This window comes from Planococcus citri, chromosome 2, assembly GCF_950023065.1.
Source record: "Planococcus citri chromosome 2, ihPlaCitr1.1, whole genome shotgun sequence".
Taxonomy (NCBI): domain Eukaryota; kingdom Metazoa; phylum Arthropoda; class Insecta; order Hemiptera; family Pseudococcidae; genus Planococcus; species Planococcus citri.
This window is the reverse complement of record NC_088678.1, coordinates 52,806,460-52,824,093: the sequence shown is the minus strand read 5'-3', so window position 1 is coordinate 52,824,093 and position 17,634 is coordinate 52,806,460. Positions and strand designations below refer to the sequence as shown.

General features: G+C 33.3%; 1 protein-coding gene across 2 annotated transcripts in view; it reads right to left on the bottom strand.

Moving 5' to 3' along the window:
- bbg (big bang) overlaps positions 1 to 17,634 on the bottom strand; it is a 316,775-nt gene that overhangs the window by 116,770 nt on the left and 182,371 nt on the right. Inside the window, exon 4 of one of the 2 annotated variants that reach the window (XM_065351257.1) lies at positions 4,804 to 4,941. The exons of the other annotated variant lie outside the window; for it this stretch is intronic. Coding sequence (XP_065207329.1) covers positions 4,804 to 4,941 — 138 coding nt within the window. The remainder of the gene's footprint in view (positions 1 to 4,803; positions 4,942 to 17,634) is intronic. 2 annotated transcript variants of the gene reach the window in all.

Below are 17,634 nucleotides of genomic sequence, written 5' to 3'. Positions count from 1 at the left end.
ATTAAATTTCAAATTTTTGTCCAAATTACCAGATCTTAATGGGTCAATTTTGGACCAAAATATTTTTACTTTCACTGTCAAGCCAAATTTGAATAAAGTTGGTCAATTTTTTTATGGAATGTAATTTCCATTGAAAAATATAAATTCTACCTATAATTTATCATTCGGCTATTTTTGGATTTTTTTTTTCATTCATTTTCATGAGACGTTGACCTGATTTTTCTATAATCGCGTAAATTACTTCTTGAATTTGGGACAAATAATCTGATTTTGAACCAATCCATGATCTAGAACGAATTTTAGATGACTTTTTAGTACAATTTTGTGTTTTTTTTCAAAGTTTTTGAATTTTAGTAAGATTTGTTGAGTAATTGAAATTTGTATTTTCTGCAATTACCTAGGTACTGATTTCAAGTTGGACTTCTGAATAATTTTTGGGTAATTTGCCCATTCTTGGTAACTTTTTGTAAGTTTGACTTGCGATATTTTCATTTTGAAGGATTTTTTTTTCACCGAGCGTTGTGGAAACGTGTTTAAATTGAAAAGAATGTAAGAATTGTAACTGAATTGCTCTGACTTCAATTTGAATTTTTTTTGGCATTTTTTTATCAACAGAGCTCATGATTAGACTGCTTGCTGACTTCAGTAGATGAGCGTTTTGACAATCTTTTAAACTTGTTTTCTACGGTAAAATTTGACGCTCAACATTTTTTGTTCTATAAGAGTAAGAGCATCAATTATGGACCGTCCGCAATATGGACCAGCGTCCATTCTAGTCGGTAATTAGCGCAATCTGTCAGGAAAAAAATGTTTTCCGATGTATTTTTCACCAAAAAAACGAATGAGACAAAAATTACAACTGTAAAGTCAAAACTCGCTGAGAAATTTACAAAAAACTGTTTTGAGACACAGAAAATTTTTTTTAGAGTTTTTTCAACTTTTATTAAAATATATACGTGGTGTAATTTTCTAAATGTTATTGACGTTTATAATATCACAAAGGACGTAGTTTCTGCAGGAGTGATCAGTTTTTGCTAAAAATGAGGGTATGAACAGAAATTTTTGGTGCAAAACTTTTTTTAAAATGGGGTCCGCTAATATGGACCACCTGTGATATTGATTTTGTTACTCATTTTCATCATTTTCTTACAGCCGCTGAAAAGGGAAATGCTTGAAATACTTTTTTTTGTTCATTTCTACAGATAAATTTGATGTTTTGAAACATAAAAATATGTTTATTTTGAAATTCTTTAGGTGGTCCATATTAGGCGTCCACAATTTTGAACTGTCATTTTGATACTTGTCATTCAACAAAAATATTCAAAATGAACCTGCACTGCTTAGAATAAGTTTTTTGTTCATTTCTACAAATAAATATGATATTTTGAAAAACGTGAAAGTAGGTATGTTTATTTTAAAATGTTATAGGAGGTCCATATTAGGCGTCCAAAATTCCAAACCGTCATTTTGACACTCGTCACTCAACAATAAAAAAAAACATACTCAAAGTTGACCTTCACCCCTGAAGTTTTGTACAGTCTTAGTGGAAGGATGGAACTTCATTTCAAGCCTTTGTGGAGGTTCTCGTGGATACAGATTTTTTTTCTCGCAAAAAAAGTGTTTTGGCACTTTCCAAGGGGGGGGGGGGTTGGGGGGGAATCCCGCTTGAAAATGTTTTTTGGAGGTGCCCAACAATAATCCATCATAATTTTTCAAACCTGTCTAACAGGGCCATTTCGCCTATCTTACCTGGGAATACCCTTTCATAAGCTAAAAAGCATTTCTCCATTTTTTGGTTAATTTTTGAAAATCAAATTTGTACCGAAAATGAGAGAAAAATGCAAATTTTACCAAACTGGTCCAGAAAGCTAAAATTTGATGTTCACCCTATATTTTCAACTAGGAAAATCAATTGAAAACGGTTTCGAATGGTTTTAAGGAGTTCTGGAGCCTCCAGAAATTTCTTGGAAATTGTTCTGTAAAATTTTACCCTGATGAAGTTGAAAGACTAAAACTTAATTTGCATCCTAATTTTTCAACATTCCGAGTCGATTGACGGTGGTTTCGAGCTGTTCTGGGCCTTATGGCCAGATTTTGAAAATTTCAGGTTTTCAAAAAGCGGCCATAGAAACCTTACGAATTAATTTTTAGCACGTGTAAGAGCGATTGATGCTTATTAGTGATCCATTTGATCGATTTCACATCATTTTCCTAATATTTCTATAGCAATTCTGTAATCCATCAAATTGTACTAGTTCCATAAAAGCTCGTTCAGAATTTCGGTCCGCAAAAATTGAAAAGTACCACTATAAATCTTCGTTTCCATGAATTGTCTCTCCACTTATCTGCCATGAATGCCATGATAGACAAAAAAATCCCAAGATGCAAAAAAATACTACCTAAGTTTTAAAGACTACCATCAGTATTTGGCAAAAAATTTTCAAATTTAAAAAAAATTGCTGAAAACCAGTTTTAAAAACGTTTCCCATCTCGTAAAAAATATCCATCTCATTTAAAGATCACCTCTTTCAAACTTACAGAACATACTGTAGGTGCCTACATACAAATATAATATCGAGACAGTAAAAAAAAAAAACTGCATAAAGCGCGAAGAAACATTCATAAATATTTGTAGAAATTAAAAAAGATTAAAAAAAGAAAGACAAAATTGAAAAGAAGCGAGAGATGAAAAAAAAAGAGCTGCGATAAACAATTCAACGACCACAGTGTAATAAAGATAATAGAAACTTTTTTCAACAAGTACACAAGCTACACTACATAGGTAAGGTACGTATAGGTAAATGTACGTAACGTACGTGCACTATATAAACACTCCAAAAACTACATACCTAAAATAGAAGAAGCAGAAATTTATCGAGAACATTAAATGAAATTACACGCGATAAAGAACCAGTAAACAAGTATCCCACTGCAGAGAAATCCACAACACAACATATAGGTACATTCTGTCTCTAGCACTCGCTCTTGAGCATAGAAAATTTTCGAAACGCATCTGCATATAGTATTGGTGATGGTTGGTGGAGCTGGACGCTGGAGCAGCAATCGCGAGCCAGCTCGGTCGATTGTCTACTAGGCTAGGTACATGTTTAGAATTGCATCGTAGTATCCACGTATGTATATAAATGTTACATTTACCTCTGGCTTATCGTTCAAATCAATTGCAATGGCCAGCAGACGTCGAACGACCTCTAGAAGGTAAAATAACCAAGAGGACATATCACGTGATATCACCTTTCGAAGCACGAACAAATTAACAACATACCGAATGCTGGCTTCTTCTACGATATACCTTCTTAAATCGAGTTTTATACACATATACGTGCAGATATGTACCTAGGATGCTTCATCTCGATCTATGCTATACATTTTATCCATCATCATATACAGCCAAGCTAAATCTATAAGGCTGTATATACGAGTACGTACGATCTTCTACAATGTATTTGTATAGGTAGGTACGTAAAACGTTCATTTTCTCGTCCAATTCCATCTGAACCTTTTTTTTTTTTTTTTTTAATTATATAAAGTTTTATTTTATTAATATTGGGAGCACAACATTGCGGCACACCCCCACCTCCTCAACGTGCCACAAGGCTTTTATGAGGGGCAGGAGTGGCGGGCAGGGAAGGGACTTACAGTTACATATACAGTGAAATAAACACTTTGGTAATACTAGAAGCTAACATTAGTAAAAAAAAAAAAATAAAAAAAATAAAAAAAAAATTATAATAATAAAGTACTAATAGCATAGAAAGCACAATGTTGTGTATTATTAACAAGTCATATCCGGGAATTGTGTTTTTTCCCTCCTTTTTCCCTTCTTTTTGGGAGAGAGAGAGAGAAGGAAAGGAAAAAACTGGTCATTATCAAGTGGAGTTTTCAGATCATTGATCTTCAAACAGTCAAAATTGGTGGAAGTCACACGGTCCGCGTGTGACTTGTGCGACGATATTGCAACGTAAATACTCAGTAGCGTGTGGTGGGAGGGGATGGGTCTGTCAATTGTCACTTAGTACACTTGAAAGGTGATCACACTGCGCTTAATACTTGAAAATCATTGTTGAAAATGCTATGGGAAACGATAAGTAGTATACTGAAATTTCATTACTTCCTCGCAGAGTCTTTGAAATTGGGGGGTATAAAATTGAATGTGAGCTTGGGGTACTTCATAGTCAAAGAATTCGTTAAATTCTTTTCTGAGGTGCTCTAATCGAGGACACTCAACTAATAGGTGGAATGATGTTTCTTCCGGGGGTTCACAATCACAGGTTTGGATGTTCACATGAAAGATACCGCCTCCATCATATAAGCGATCCGTACCGACCGATGATCGTTATTGAAATCGAAATACGAGTACACACTTAACAACACAAAATCGCAGCTTTATCTAAATTGAAAAATAATATCTATACGCGGAAATTGGTTGGAAATTCGGCTATAATTTTCTGCCGGGTTTAATGACCGTGAAGTTACCGGTTATACGCGGATGAGCAAAAGCATTCCACGTTACCCATATCTATACCCAGGCCATAAGTATACCAGAGAAAAGATCCTACCTACAAATACATTGAAAAATATAATTATCTGTTTTGGAAAAAATTGCAATCTTCGAATCGATGCGGATACTGTAATCAAAACCCCACCATTGGAAAATTATCTCGACAGGAGTAAGTACGATGAGTATCAATAATCAGCACGTCGTTATTTTTCCATACATCGCTACCGATTTGACGATGATAAAGGGCAAAAAAGAAAGAGAAAAAGGTAAAAAAACAGACTCACTTTTACTCGACTTGGTTGCGCAATCTTCAGATACAACGTTTAATGGCTTAGTAGATATCTCGGATGACGAAAATGACATCACCGGTATATTGTCATCGCGGGTATCCGATTCACCATACGATACATCATCGCTGTTGCCTGAAACGAGATAAAAAAAAATTGCATAAACCATATACTTATTCTTCTCCGAAGTGTACTCATCGCGGTATCGTCGTAGTAGCTCTTGAGCTGTAGGTAAGTATAGGTAATACTCGACGTTTACAAAATAATTGACAATCGTTACTAATCAAAAAGTAGCGTATAAACATGAGCATTGAAAGAATGCGCTAAATGCATTGTTACCGGTATAATTAAACATGGCTATATCAATGACCGTGCATAACGTGTAATTCTTTTCTGTACCTCGTTCAGTTTTCCAAGTACCTTAACTCTTCTTCTTCTTCGTTTTATTTTATGAGTTTTTTTTTCATCTCTCTCTCTTCTTTTTTTTTCACAAAAAATAGTGAAAAAATCAATTCCCTATTCTCGGACCGTCAAAATAACTCGCGCTTCTGCTCGGATTTTCCTTTGTTTACATTGTACACGGCGTGATGCATTCCGAATACTCTATTCTCTTGAGAATATTTTTTTGAAAGTCACCACGCGCGATGCGGAGGTCGTCAACGGCAGATGAGCACAAGAATTACCATTTTTTTCTGAAAATATTACGTTCAAAGTCGATGTAGGAGGTACCAGGAAATGAGGTATTGTGGGTAGTTTGGTTGAAAAATGAAAAATTTTGGAGAGCGCGAGGTTGATGAGTTTTTTGATCTGTGACTACTGGGATCAGTTCGAAGTGTTTATGGTTCTTTTTTGAGTAATTTAATGAAATTGATGAACAGAAAATTGTATGGGGGACTAATCCGCGCTGAGTTGAATAATGTCTCCTCACTTACCTAATTTTGAAAAAAGTTGACTGATTTTTTTGTGACGGGAGGAGAATTTGGAGAAAGATATTCAGAAATAATAAATTAATTTCTGAATTCAACAACCTATAAAATTAACGAAAATTGACATGTCACGTCAAATATGGATTAAAAAGCGACGAATTGAAAAAATAAATCAATATTCGAACCCAAAAAACACTCAAAAATTGATTTACAGCCATTTGAGTTTTGATTTTTTTTCTGAACTGTGATTAATTCGGGAAGCTCTTGTGTCCCCTCGCATGTTTGAGATCCCATTTTAAAATTTAGTTTGTTGTAAAGAGAATAAAATCAACCCTCACTTAAAATTTTTCAAATCTCCAGCTATTTAATTTATTTATTTAAATTTTCGTATTAATCATATAAAAAGCTGAGATTTTATCTTTGAAAGTTCAGTTCTCAGATTTTGAAATTTTAATTTCCGATTTTCAAAAATTCAAATTTGGCTTCGAAAAATCAAAATTTTATGAAATTACCTGGGTATCTATATATATTAATTTATCTTTACTTCAAGTGTGTACTTAGGTATAATATACATAAATATATCGCATTTTCAGCCTTTGAAATCAATGGGCGGTGGTTTTGAAGAACTTGGAACCTCGAGTGGATTTTTGGATTTCCTGGTTTTGAGGCCAAAATGAAATCCAGCAGCCAGCACCTTGTAAACCTGGAATTTTTTTCATTAATTCTAGTACAATTTTTTGAATCTGTTCTTTCTCCATCAATTATTTTTAAGAAAAATTTTTTTAAAAATTTGAATCATAAAATCGACAAGTGATTTTTAAAAATGTTTTGGAGCCCCAACAGTTTTTTTTTTGAATTTTTCAATAATTATCTATACTTGAAAAAAAAAACACGGTTAAGATTAAAGGTTTTTATCTGAAAAAACAATTTTTGATTGTGCCTAAACCACTAGGGTCATGGAAAGGGTAAATTCACGTTTATATAAATTTTATTTTTGGTAATTTTATAATACTTTTTTCAAAGCTGGGAAATTCAGAAATCTTCTGGAGGCTCCTGAACGACTTGAAGTCATCATTAATCGACTGAGAGATCAAAAGTAGGATATCTAGTTGCTAAACTATGAACTACATATATAAATTTTAGCTTTCCACCACCATTTAATCAAAATTTTTGATTTTTTTGGGAAAAACTTATTTTTAAAATTTTCAAAAAATCATCAAAAATTAAAAAATGGAATTCAGCGCTTGAAACTTGGTCTAAAGGTGTATTTTTGGATGTTCTCTAAATTTCTCTGTCTCTGTGTACCTAATACGTACCTATGTTCCAATAAATAGAGCTTTTGAAATAATATGTGTTGAAATCAAAAACGTAGGTATCCGTCATTTTTCAGCGCTTTTATTTTTAAATACATAAAAAAATTATCATTTTTTATGGGTGGGGGGCGGGGAGGAAACAGAGATTTGAAGCAAGTGCTATTTTTGACTATTCAAAAATTACCTTACTTTAAATTTTTAATGCCTACAAAAAAATTTCAGAATTAAAAAAAAAATAGGTAATTAAGTAGTAAGTACGAAGTACTTAACAATAAGTAATGTACATTAAAGTGGATCGCTCCCCCCCCATAATCGACGGATTTTGACCAAATTCAACAGAGCTCCGGAGGTGCCCTAAAGGGGAGATAAAGGCCCTCAAAGAGAAAGTATTTTTGAAAAAAATCTCATTTTCATCGCTCCAGCTTCAACCCAACCTGTTTCGGGTCAAATGACCCAGTCCAAAAAGAAAGTATTTAAGATTCTACGAACCTCGATCTACATAATGTTATTGCCGTCAAAATCCAAGACCATTTTTAGGGTTCTACGGAGCGATTAAGAATTTGCAAATCGCTTATTTTTGGAAAAAAATCGTATTTTTAAAGTTTTTTCTTCGCAACAAATATTTTCCATTAATTAGTTATGCCAAAATATTAAAATATATCATTCCTGAAACTGAGGGAATATTTTGGAACGCAGTGGTGCCATTTTGTTGATGATTATTGCCATTTTTTTTTTTTACGTAGGTATTTCATCGATTCCTACAAAAATTAGGTACTAATTTTTCTCCCTCAAAAAATTGGAATTTTTTTTGAGAGGGTGAATGTTAATTCAAGTTTGAAGTCCAGTGCTTGAATTAAGTCATCAATTATTGAAAGAAAATAATTTTTTGAAACATAAGCAGATGAAAAAACTACTACAACTTTGCTCCTGAGGTGACAAACATCTAGAGCCTTGAAACTCCAGGGTTTCAAACAGTTTTCATAAATTTGAAGCCTTTGGCTAAGCGTTTTAGGGGGAGCCCCCTATTTTTTGCAATATTCAGTTGTCTCATACCTACCTATTTATTATTTCAACCTCCTTTTTTTTTTGAACTATAAAGCCAACAAGAGAATTTGCTTCGACTCTCCATGCACTTTGAATTTGAAAATTTTTTCAGATGCTGAAAAAGAAGATATTAAAATCAAAAAATCTAAAATTTTACCTACTCAAGCTCATTTCTTAATGCTTGCCTCAAAATAATCCAAAAATTTACGAAAAAATGAAATTTTCAAAATTGCAGCATACCTACACTTGATTGACCCCTTTTCTATCGGACTAGCCAAAAAACAAAGCGAATCAAAATTCTTGCTGTCCAAGTTGATTGCTCACCTGTTCTGGAAATACCCACTTGAAATTCATGGAGGAAACTAATTTTTGCAAAACGTCTGGAGAAAAATGAATTCGGAGGTTCATAAAACCCAGTAACAAAATTCCAAATTTTCAACTCAATTACTCAGCATTTTTCATTCAAAAATTTGCTAAGAATGAAAAAATCAACTTGAGCATCTGAAAATTTGGATTACAGGTTATTCGACTCCCTCTTTCATAATATCTTGGCATTTTTCAAATACAAAACAGAGGGTTCGAGTGGTTCCCTTGTAACCTCGCATTATTATTATTTTTTTTTTAGAAAAAAAGCTCAACAGCACACTGATATAGGATTTGCCATTTTTTTATCCTTGAATGTACGTATCATATTGGTCAATCGATACAACAAGATATATACCAAGTTATACATCTAGACGGTGAAATGAAACACTACCTCGTGACGCACCATTCACCGAAGGTTAAATTGCATTTTTCTTTTCATCGCCTTTCCTATAATACCACGGTGCGATGATTTTAATAAGACGTTGCAGTTGTACTAAGTAAAGATTACGTGATTGATAGATCACTTTCAGTGACGATGACCAAATTTTTCGTACCAAGTATCTAGTTGGATAAAAAAAATGACCTTTTTACTAATTTAATCATTTGGTAAAACTCTCACTGGAAGGTAGAAGGTTTCAGCAAGCACCTCGTCCTCTTCAGCCCACAAATACAAGATAGTAGGTACTAGTATTAAGTGCATAGCGATGTGTATGTGTTGTTGCAACGAAGAGGATACACTGTGAGATGAAACCATCGATGAAGCGAGGAACAGGGGGTACGAAGCGTTAAATGATTTACATTTCGATTGTATCCTTTTAAATATATAAAACGGTTATTCTAATTAATTAAACATGGCATATTGAAAATATACGTACGAGATAGGTACCTTTGGGAGTAGAGATACCAAAGTAAGTATATTAAAGAGATGCAGCATCTATTTGACCTTATTAACCGAGAGAGGAGTAGGCACTTTCACATTTCGAATCGGGTGCCTTTTTTTTGTCATTCTTTTTTTCCTCGTGTATCTCTCTCGGCCTCAACGACGACGACGACGACGTTGATTTAAAAATGATAAAATTTGGCCGAACGCCTACACTCGACTCGAGATGTTCAGGTACAGCAAACACTTTACGTGAAAGGAGCCATCGCTGCGAGTTTAATACACGTTTGTCATCGCGTTATATCAATTTTAATTAGTTTTTGCATTTTTCCCCTTATTTATTTTGTATTTGTTTTTTTTTATTATTTATTTTTATTTTATTCAAAATAGGGCAGAGTTGTATTCTCTTGTTTGACCGAGATACTTATTACTTACTTACTTACTTACTACAGGTACGAATAACAAGACTAATGATGGAAATTAATGTGAAATTGTAACAAGAGAAATAATTGGAATGTACTTTAGCCATGTACGGATGAGTCGGTATGTACAGAATGGGTTGATATGATTTTTGTTTTTAGCAAGGCGATTGCTTTCCTTTCGCTGATCTAAATAATAAACAGCACGATTAACCTGATTTGTTACAAAGACGGTGGCTATACAGTACATATAAGACGGCGGGGCACTGATTATAAATAGAATTAACGCCGCATTCTTTAAAACATCTCCACTTTTATGTACATTTTCGATATTGACTTTCGCTTTCCGGTTACGTGAAATGTGCCAGTGCATGTGATATGTGTATTTTGACATATACGTACGTACCTCCGCATGCAGTTCAATCGGTTAGAAGTTTAAACAGAGTTACATAAGTTGATCGAGACTATACACATCATGTCGAAAGGAGAGAAAAATTTCAAAATTTATCATCTTTCGATTCATTTAGGTACCTACTGCAGTACACATTCGACAATACATCTGTTTGACGTCAAACTAGAGTAGTAAACAGGATGTGTCAGATCGACTTGAGAAGGTGAACTACTTAAGGTTACATCGTGTCCGTTGGTTTTTTCTTCTTCTTATTACTTATACTTACTCCAGCTCTTATCTTATATTTGAAAAGGTACAAAGAACTTTAAACTATGTCCAATGCATTTTAGAAATATTAATTAAAACTATCTACTTTTCCCTTCTCTGCATCTTCATCTCTCTAATTCTAAAACAAACAATCGTAGGTAATCGTGGCGCCAAAAATTTCCCCCTTATCGATACATCGATCTCATTGCATCTTCATCATAAGTCCTGCATGATTTGTCGTCTTACCTACTCGAGGAAACACGTGGCATTTGTCATTATTCAGTAGGTGTACCTGGTCGTCGTCGTATTATGGGTTTTGTTTTAAAATAAAACAGACAGAACGAGTTGAGGAGAAACAACACGGAGAATTATTTACTTTTTGTCGTCAGTTCGAGTATAGAGATCTTTTGTACTATATTATAATAAATATGGTACTTTTTATAAAGGTGTTGATATAGCAATAATAATAACAATAATAATGGTCGCGTTGACCATACTAACATCTTGACAATGTACAAACCTACTTATAAACTGAATAATACGTACGTGCTCTTGTACTAGAAAAATTTATTTTATTTCTAGTCATTTGTGTGGTTGTCATTATCTGTGTAAATGTCTAACTGTAAATTACTCCACGAGTTTTTTTTTCATTCTTTCGTTTTTTTTTCTTCTTCGTCGACTCTTTTATAATATGTACAAAGGGCTTTAGGACTCGGATATGTTGACTTTTGACGGAGATGTGCACGTATTAGGATCAGATAGCAGAACATCCCTTCTCGATCACCCTATCTTGTACATAGCCAGAGGTTTCAGGTTTACCTTTTGCTTTTGTTTTTTCGTAATAGATACGTAATGATTCATAGCAGGTTAAGTAACGATTGTAAGGTACAATATATTTTAACCTGTTGCCGATGTTATAACCAGGTAACCTATTCACAATGAAAAGGTTTAAGAAATAGGTAGTTTATGAGTCATTGGATGTTTCTAGGCTTAGTAATGTCTACGCTTGTCTGTGATCGTTCAGTTTTTATATCGAGCGTTTTTCAAAATACTTGTTTTCAATAAAGATAACATCTTTGGTATGTTGATCCCGTTGCATATACATATAGGTTTAGGTAGACTACAATATTCGGTTGAGAACTATATGAAAATCAGGATGCATATGAAGTTCGGTCCTTCCAAAGCGGTATTTTTCTCTTCATTCAAAAAAATAATACAAAGATATTTAATGGAGATATGTGCGGGGTTTTTACGTCTTTTGTAACGATGCTGTTAAAGATTATGAATTATGATTGACTGCTGAGTTTGGTTTTTATCATTTCAACGACGTGGAATTGTAACGACTTTGGGAAATGCTTCTGTTTGACGTCGTGAATGATTGTCCGAGTTCGGTAGACAGAGGAATTTTTATCCTTGTTTTCAAGTTGGGCGGTGACATTTTTTTAGTTTTCTGCGTAGATTGTACTGTTATTTTTATAAAGAGGGGTTTGGTAGGAAATTAGTAGATATTTTCTTTGCTTGGTCGCAGTTTAGCGTAGATGGTCCGAGGGTAGGTATAGCAAGGTAAGATGAATTGAACTGAGTTGAATTTTTCAAATTTTTTTGCAGTCTCCGAATTTTGATGGCAAAAGATGATTTTCAAAACTCATTACTTATCACAATCCTGCTGCACTTCAAATAGGTAAGGGAAAATTGCCAACCTTGTCTCACAAAGTACCTATTCAGATTTTTGAGATTTTCTTTAATCAGAGATCGTGTTTTAAAGAGAATTCGAGCTCTTTGTATTCAACTGAACAAAGTAAGATATGAGAAAATGAATGGAAATTGGTAATGGCCTAATACTTACAAGGGAAGTATCTCAAGACTCAAACAGCAGAAAGATTTTTGAACTGGACAAAGCTACATCGAGTGAGCATCATAGAAAAATATCCCACAAGCCAAAATTTCAAAAGCTGAAGTAAATTTTTCGATTTTTGATAAATTTTTAAAAACATACTTAATTCTGCTCAAATTTTTTAAAAAATTCAAAATTTGTGACATATTTACTTAAAAAGCTGAAATTTAGCATTAAACCAATTTTTGACCCTTTAAATCGATTGCAAATGGTTTCGAACCATCATTTTTGAAAGTTGAAATTTCCAAAAAATTTCACTTACCTAATGAACTTGAAAAGATCAACTTTACCACCAATTCACCGAGTCAGAAATTGAGTACGCGTGATCACCTCTCGATGATACTGTCATTAAAAAAATCCAGAATTTTCAATTTGTAATGTTGGATTGGAGAGGGGGTGGGGGTGGTTTTTATACATTGTAATGTTTTTCTTTCGTTTTGTCTCTTTTTGGTTATTTATTCAAGTTTTTCTTTTTTCACAAAAATTATTGAAAATTCTCGAAAGTATATTTTTTTGTGGCCTACATTCCCAAAAAGTCTTACTTTTTGCCAAAAATTACAAAAAGTTCTAACTTTTTCAAAAATGAGCAAACATTTTTTTTCTTTGCAAAAAAAAAGCCGAAGATTTTTTACCATTTCTTCAAAAATTACCCAAAAGTTTCGCTTCTCCCTCCTTCCCCCCCCCCCAAAAATCCGAAAAGTATCACTTTATTATCAAAAATTCAAATAAACTCCTGTTTTTTCTGCAAATAATGCGAAAAAGAACACAACTTTTTCCAATTATTAGCAAAAACTGCGTAAAGTCTATGATTTTCTTCCCAAAAAATTGACAAAATTTTCATTTTTCGGAAGAATAGCAAAGTCGATTATTTCCAAAATTGTCATTTTTTGCTAAAATTATTGTCAAGCGTTTTTAATGAAAATTTTCTCATTTTAGTAAAATTGGTGAAGATCGCAACCGTTTTTAATTACAAATTCGAAGAATCGAAAATGAGGAACATATCAAATTACAGCTTTCCGAGCCAATTTTGTAAAATTTTGATTTTTGGTTTTCAAAAATTCACCAAAAATCTAAAAATGCACTTCAGCAATTGTAATTTCGGTAGATGATTTTTTTTTATTCAGCTTTACGCATTTCCGAGAAAATTTATGATGTGTTACTTTTTTGACTAGGTACTTATTTTGATAGTTTTTTTTCAAGTTTTCTTGAGGATTCTTGGGATTTCTTGAAATCAGGGGGTATTCTTGAAAAGGGAATACAGTTTCAATCAGTGGGTGTTTTCAGACCCAAGTAACGACCTGTGTTTGAGACAGACACTATTTCAATCAGTGAGTGTTTTCAGACCCATGTAAGGATATCTGTGGTTGACACAAACACAGTGACAGTTTCAAATTCAATATTTTTAAAAATTTCAAAAAACGAACAAGAAAACTACTCCACATTCTGGCAAAAATTAAACAATCAGAATTTAAAAGAACTGTGGTTGAGCCAGACCTGTATCAATCAGTGGGAGTTTTCCCACCCAAGGTAGGACCTGTCAGACCTGTGGATGAGACAGACACTAAAGGGATGAAAAATCTTTCCCTTCTAAGATGAATCTTAAAAACATTGCTCAAAATGCAGAAATTTTATTCTTCAAGATCAAGCTCAATATCTTAAGGATTTTTTGGCCAAATATCGTTCGAAATTTAGCATACCTAGAGCTTTTGAGGGTTTTCAGAAAGTATGTACTATGTATTTCTATCATATTTTTCAACTTTTTTCAACTTTTTATAATTTACTCGATGCATACCTATTTATAATCGTTTGAGTTCTTGGGTAGAAAATGTTACGAAATTTTGTAGCTCATTTAGAAAAAAACTTGGGTAGTAAAAAAATGTGAAAAAGCTAATGAAACACTGTAAAATTCAGGAAAAATTCCACAAAACATGCCTCAATTAGTAGGTAGTAATTTTGAACATTTTTTGAACATTCATCACATCTGATGAAAACGGTTGAATTGATGTAAAATTCTGTGAAAATTAGATGCCAAAAAAATTATATTAGTGAAATTTCAGTAAAATTAAGCAGAAGTTCACAAAAATTGAAAAAAGTATCATTAAAACCCCAGAAAATGTCATAAAAATGATCGAAAACCCTTATTTATGTAGTATCTTCAAAAATTGTTGTGCAATTAATTCTAAGTACTAAATTCTGATTCAATTTTCTATTTTAAGCTACCTATTTAATTTTTTTTTTAATTTTCAACAATTTTATTGATTTTTTGATAATACGAAGCAAAATGACAGTCTTGAAAAAAAATAATTCAAAAAAACAGAAATGAAAAATATTGAGTTGGTTTTTTCATTTTTTACAACTTTTTTTTAAAAAAGTTCTTCACTTTTTTTCAGTTTATTGAGAACTCAAAAAATACGAAATATCTCAAAATAAGAATAATTAAATATATTTTTCCAAAAGCTTCTTTGTTGGTTTGTTTTTAAAAAAAAAACTGTACCTAGCTTTTGCATTGTTTTTTTTTGATTGACAAAATAAAAAAGTTTCCTATCAAAGCAATTCATCTTCAAAAATTAAAAGAGTAAGTACCTATAGCAAATACATATTTGGATTTTTTTGTGATTGAAAAAAAAATAGTTTTGAATTGAACTTTTTTCTGGAGTTGAATCTGAATTCTGGGTTAATTTTGTAGACAAGAAAGAAAAATTCTATGTAGGTCTTACCTACCTAACGAAATGGCTATTTTCAAAATTGACCGATCTGAACACAATAAAATCGAGCCTAGGCTAGGGCCCACAGCTGCTTCAGGTCTGAAGATCTCTATCTAATAGATATAATTTCTTCGAAAGAAAATCCGTCTAAAAAAAACTCAAACGTTACGTACACCGACTAAGAGCACGATTCTCGCCGATCGAATCATCTCGCGCGGATTCATCTGCAGTTCACAAACGCGCCGCGCCTTACGAATTACGATGAAAAGAAGTCATTCGTTATTTTGACAATTCCGTTCATTGTATTTGGTCAATGGTGAATAGAGAGAAAGAGAGAGAGATAGAAAAAGACCAGAGACCTGTCCGGTTCGCGACCGCATACAAATCAACCTACAAATTGCAACGCTGCGTCTTACCGTTACCGTACCAAAAGGAATTAAACATCTCCGGGCCTTGTTTCTCATCTTAACTTTTGATCTCTACGCGTCCCAAAGCGACCGTATAAAATTACCAATCAGCCAGCTCTACGAGTGTCCGAAAGAAAGGTAAAGGTACCTTCTTAATACCTCTATATAAACTGACCCATCTTATTGATACGTTTGCGAAAAGAATGATTAATGGAAATATACTCGATAGCTTGTATAGCCTCTAATTTAAATTTACATATTGTGAAAAGTTGATGAAAACTGACAACTTTGATCTCGTACGTCGATAATTGATTGATTCCAGCCGATTTAATTTAATAAGCAATTTTGTTTCAACCGTGACGTAATGTTCACCTTTTCTGAATGTCGCAAAATTCCTTACGCCAGCCGATAAACTGCTCTTAATTATGTCAAGAGAGTGGTGAGCTGCGGGAGTTCCATTGTCAATACACACGACCATATAGTCTTACTATACACACAATACACATACTTACTAACGTATGTACCACATAATTTCGTCATTTATTTCTGATTTTCTGACGTGTGGGCGATGTTGAATGGCGCGCTAAAGGAGACCCGCGGCTCGCGGCTCTCCTTACGAGAGTAAGTCCCTCCGCAAATACGGCAAAAGTATTTTAAGTGGTTTGCATATATGGTTTATCGTTCACTTCCTATTACTTTAATGATTTACGTTGATAATTTAATACGCTTACATTTTATATTATAATGACTGATAGACGTGTCATTTCGCTAAAAATCGATATCCCGCGGTGAAAAATGTAAATTAAAGGGATCGAAAAGAAAAAAGTACATAAATGTTGTATGATTTCGCACAAATACGACTAAGTACGTACCTTCAATAGGCTATAGCAACAATGAATAGGATGTGATTTGATTCGAAACAATTAAAACGTGATATCCTTGATAAGGGAAAGGAGGATACCGGATTAATCTATGTGATCTCGACAGATCCAATTTCGCTATAATGTAAATATACGTACGATGTAGGTACTTCTTCCGAAGACCATCCACGCATTACTACACCTTTCCTTCCTTTCCGTTCCCCGCCACACATTTTTCATCTTTGATGATAAATGATAATGCTAATCATGGCGGTGGGAAATGCAACACTTTGGCAGACTAATTGACTAGTGAAATTTGAAAATATTTTCAACCAATTGACTGGAACCTCGGTTCATAAATAAAGATGTTGTAGAACACTGAACTCGAATTTTTAAAACTTTTTTTGACCTCGCTAATGATCTTGAAATGTAAAAAGTTCAAATTAGGTATGTACTATGGAGAGAGGTCCAAATTTTAAAAATGTAAAAATAATTTACTCGTATATACTTAGGTAATGGTTTTTAGTGTGCGTAGCACACTATTGGTTTCGCTTTGAGAAATTGAAATTTCAATTACAATGAATGTTCTCTTAAGCTATCCAACCGTTTTTCGTACCTATTGGACACCATTTGAGAATCATTAAGGCGGAAGGAATAGATTAATTTTCATTCAATTCGGATGGGTAATTGCTGAGTAATTGCAATTTTAGTTCATTATTTTAATGCATTAAATCCTAAAAAAGGGAAAAGGGGACTTGTAGAACACCTGCCGCTCATTGTACCCTGCTATACCCCCAGTCTATTCCATCACCAGCTGTGTTTCATTGTACCCTGTTACACCCCCGGTCTGTTAGCTGTAAATTCCAAGTGGGAGTGGTTTGGTGGGGCGTTTACCAAACAAATATATTCTTTTAATGCCCTAACCACCATGTGAACTCGTAGTCGAATGGTTAGGGCATGTAGGTAGGAATAGGAAATTTAGGGACCCAGGTTCGAATCCCCGTGAGGTAAGTAGGTAGGTGACAGATTTTTCGTAGGAAAATTGGATAGGTAAATGCTTTGGAGTTACCTATGTAGTACATGATAATGGGACAAAAATAATGCTGAAATTGAGTTATGAATTATGATATCATTTGCTAACTAAAAATTCATTTCATTAATTTTTTGTCTACCTGTAGCCATAAGTATAGTAAGAATTACCTTGACATGAATAATTTTTAACTTTTTACTTATAATTTAAAAATTACTTCAAAATGAGTAATTAAACTAATTTTTGTACAATTGAAACATGTAATTTTTATTATCATGATTTAGTAAAAATTATTAAAACAAAATGATTTTTACTATTGGTACCTA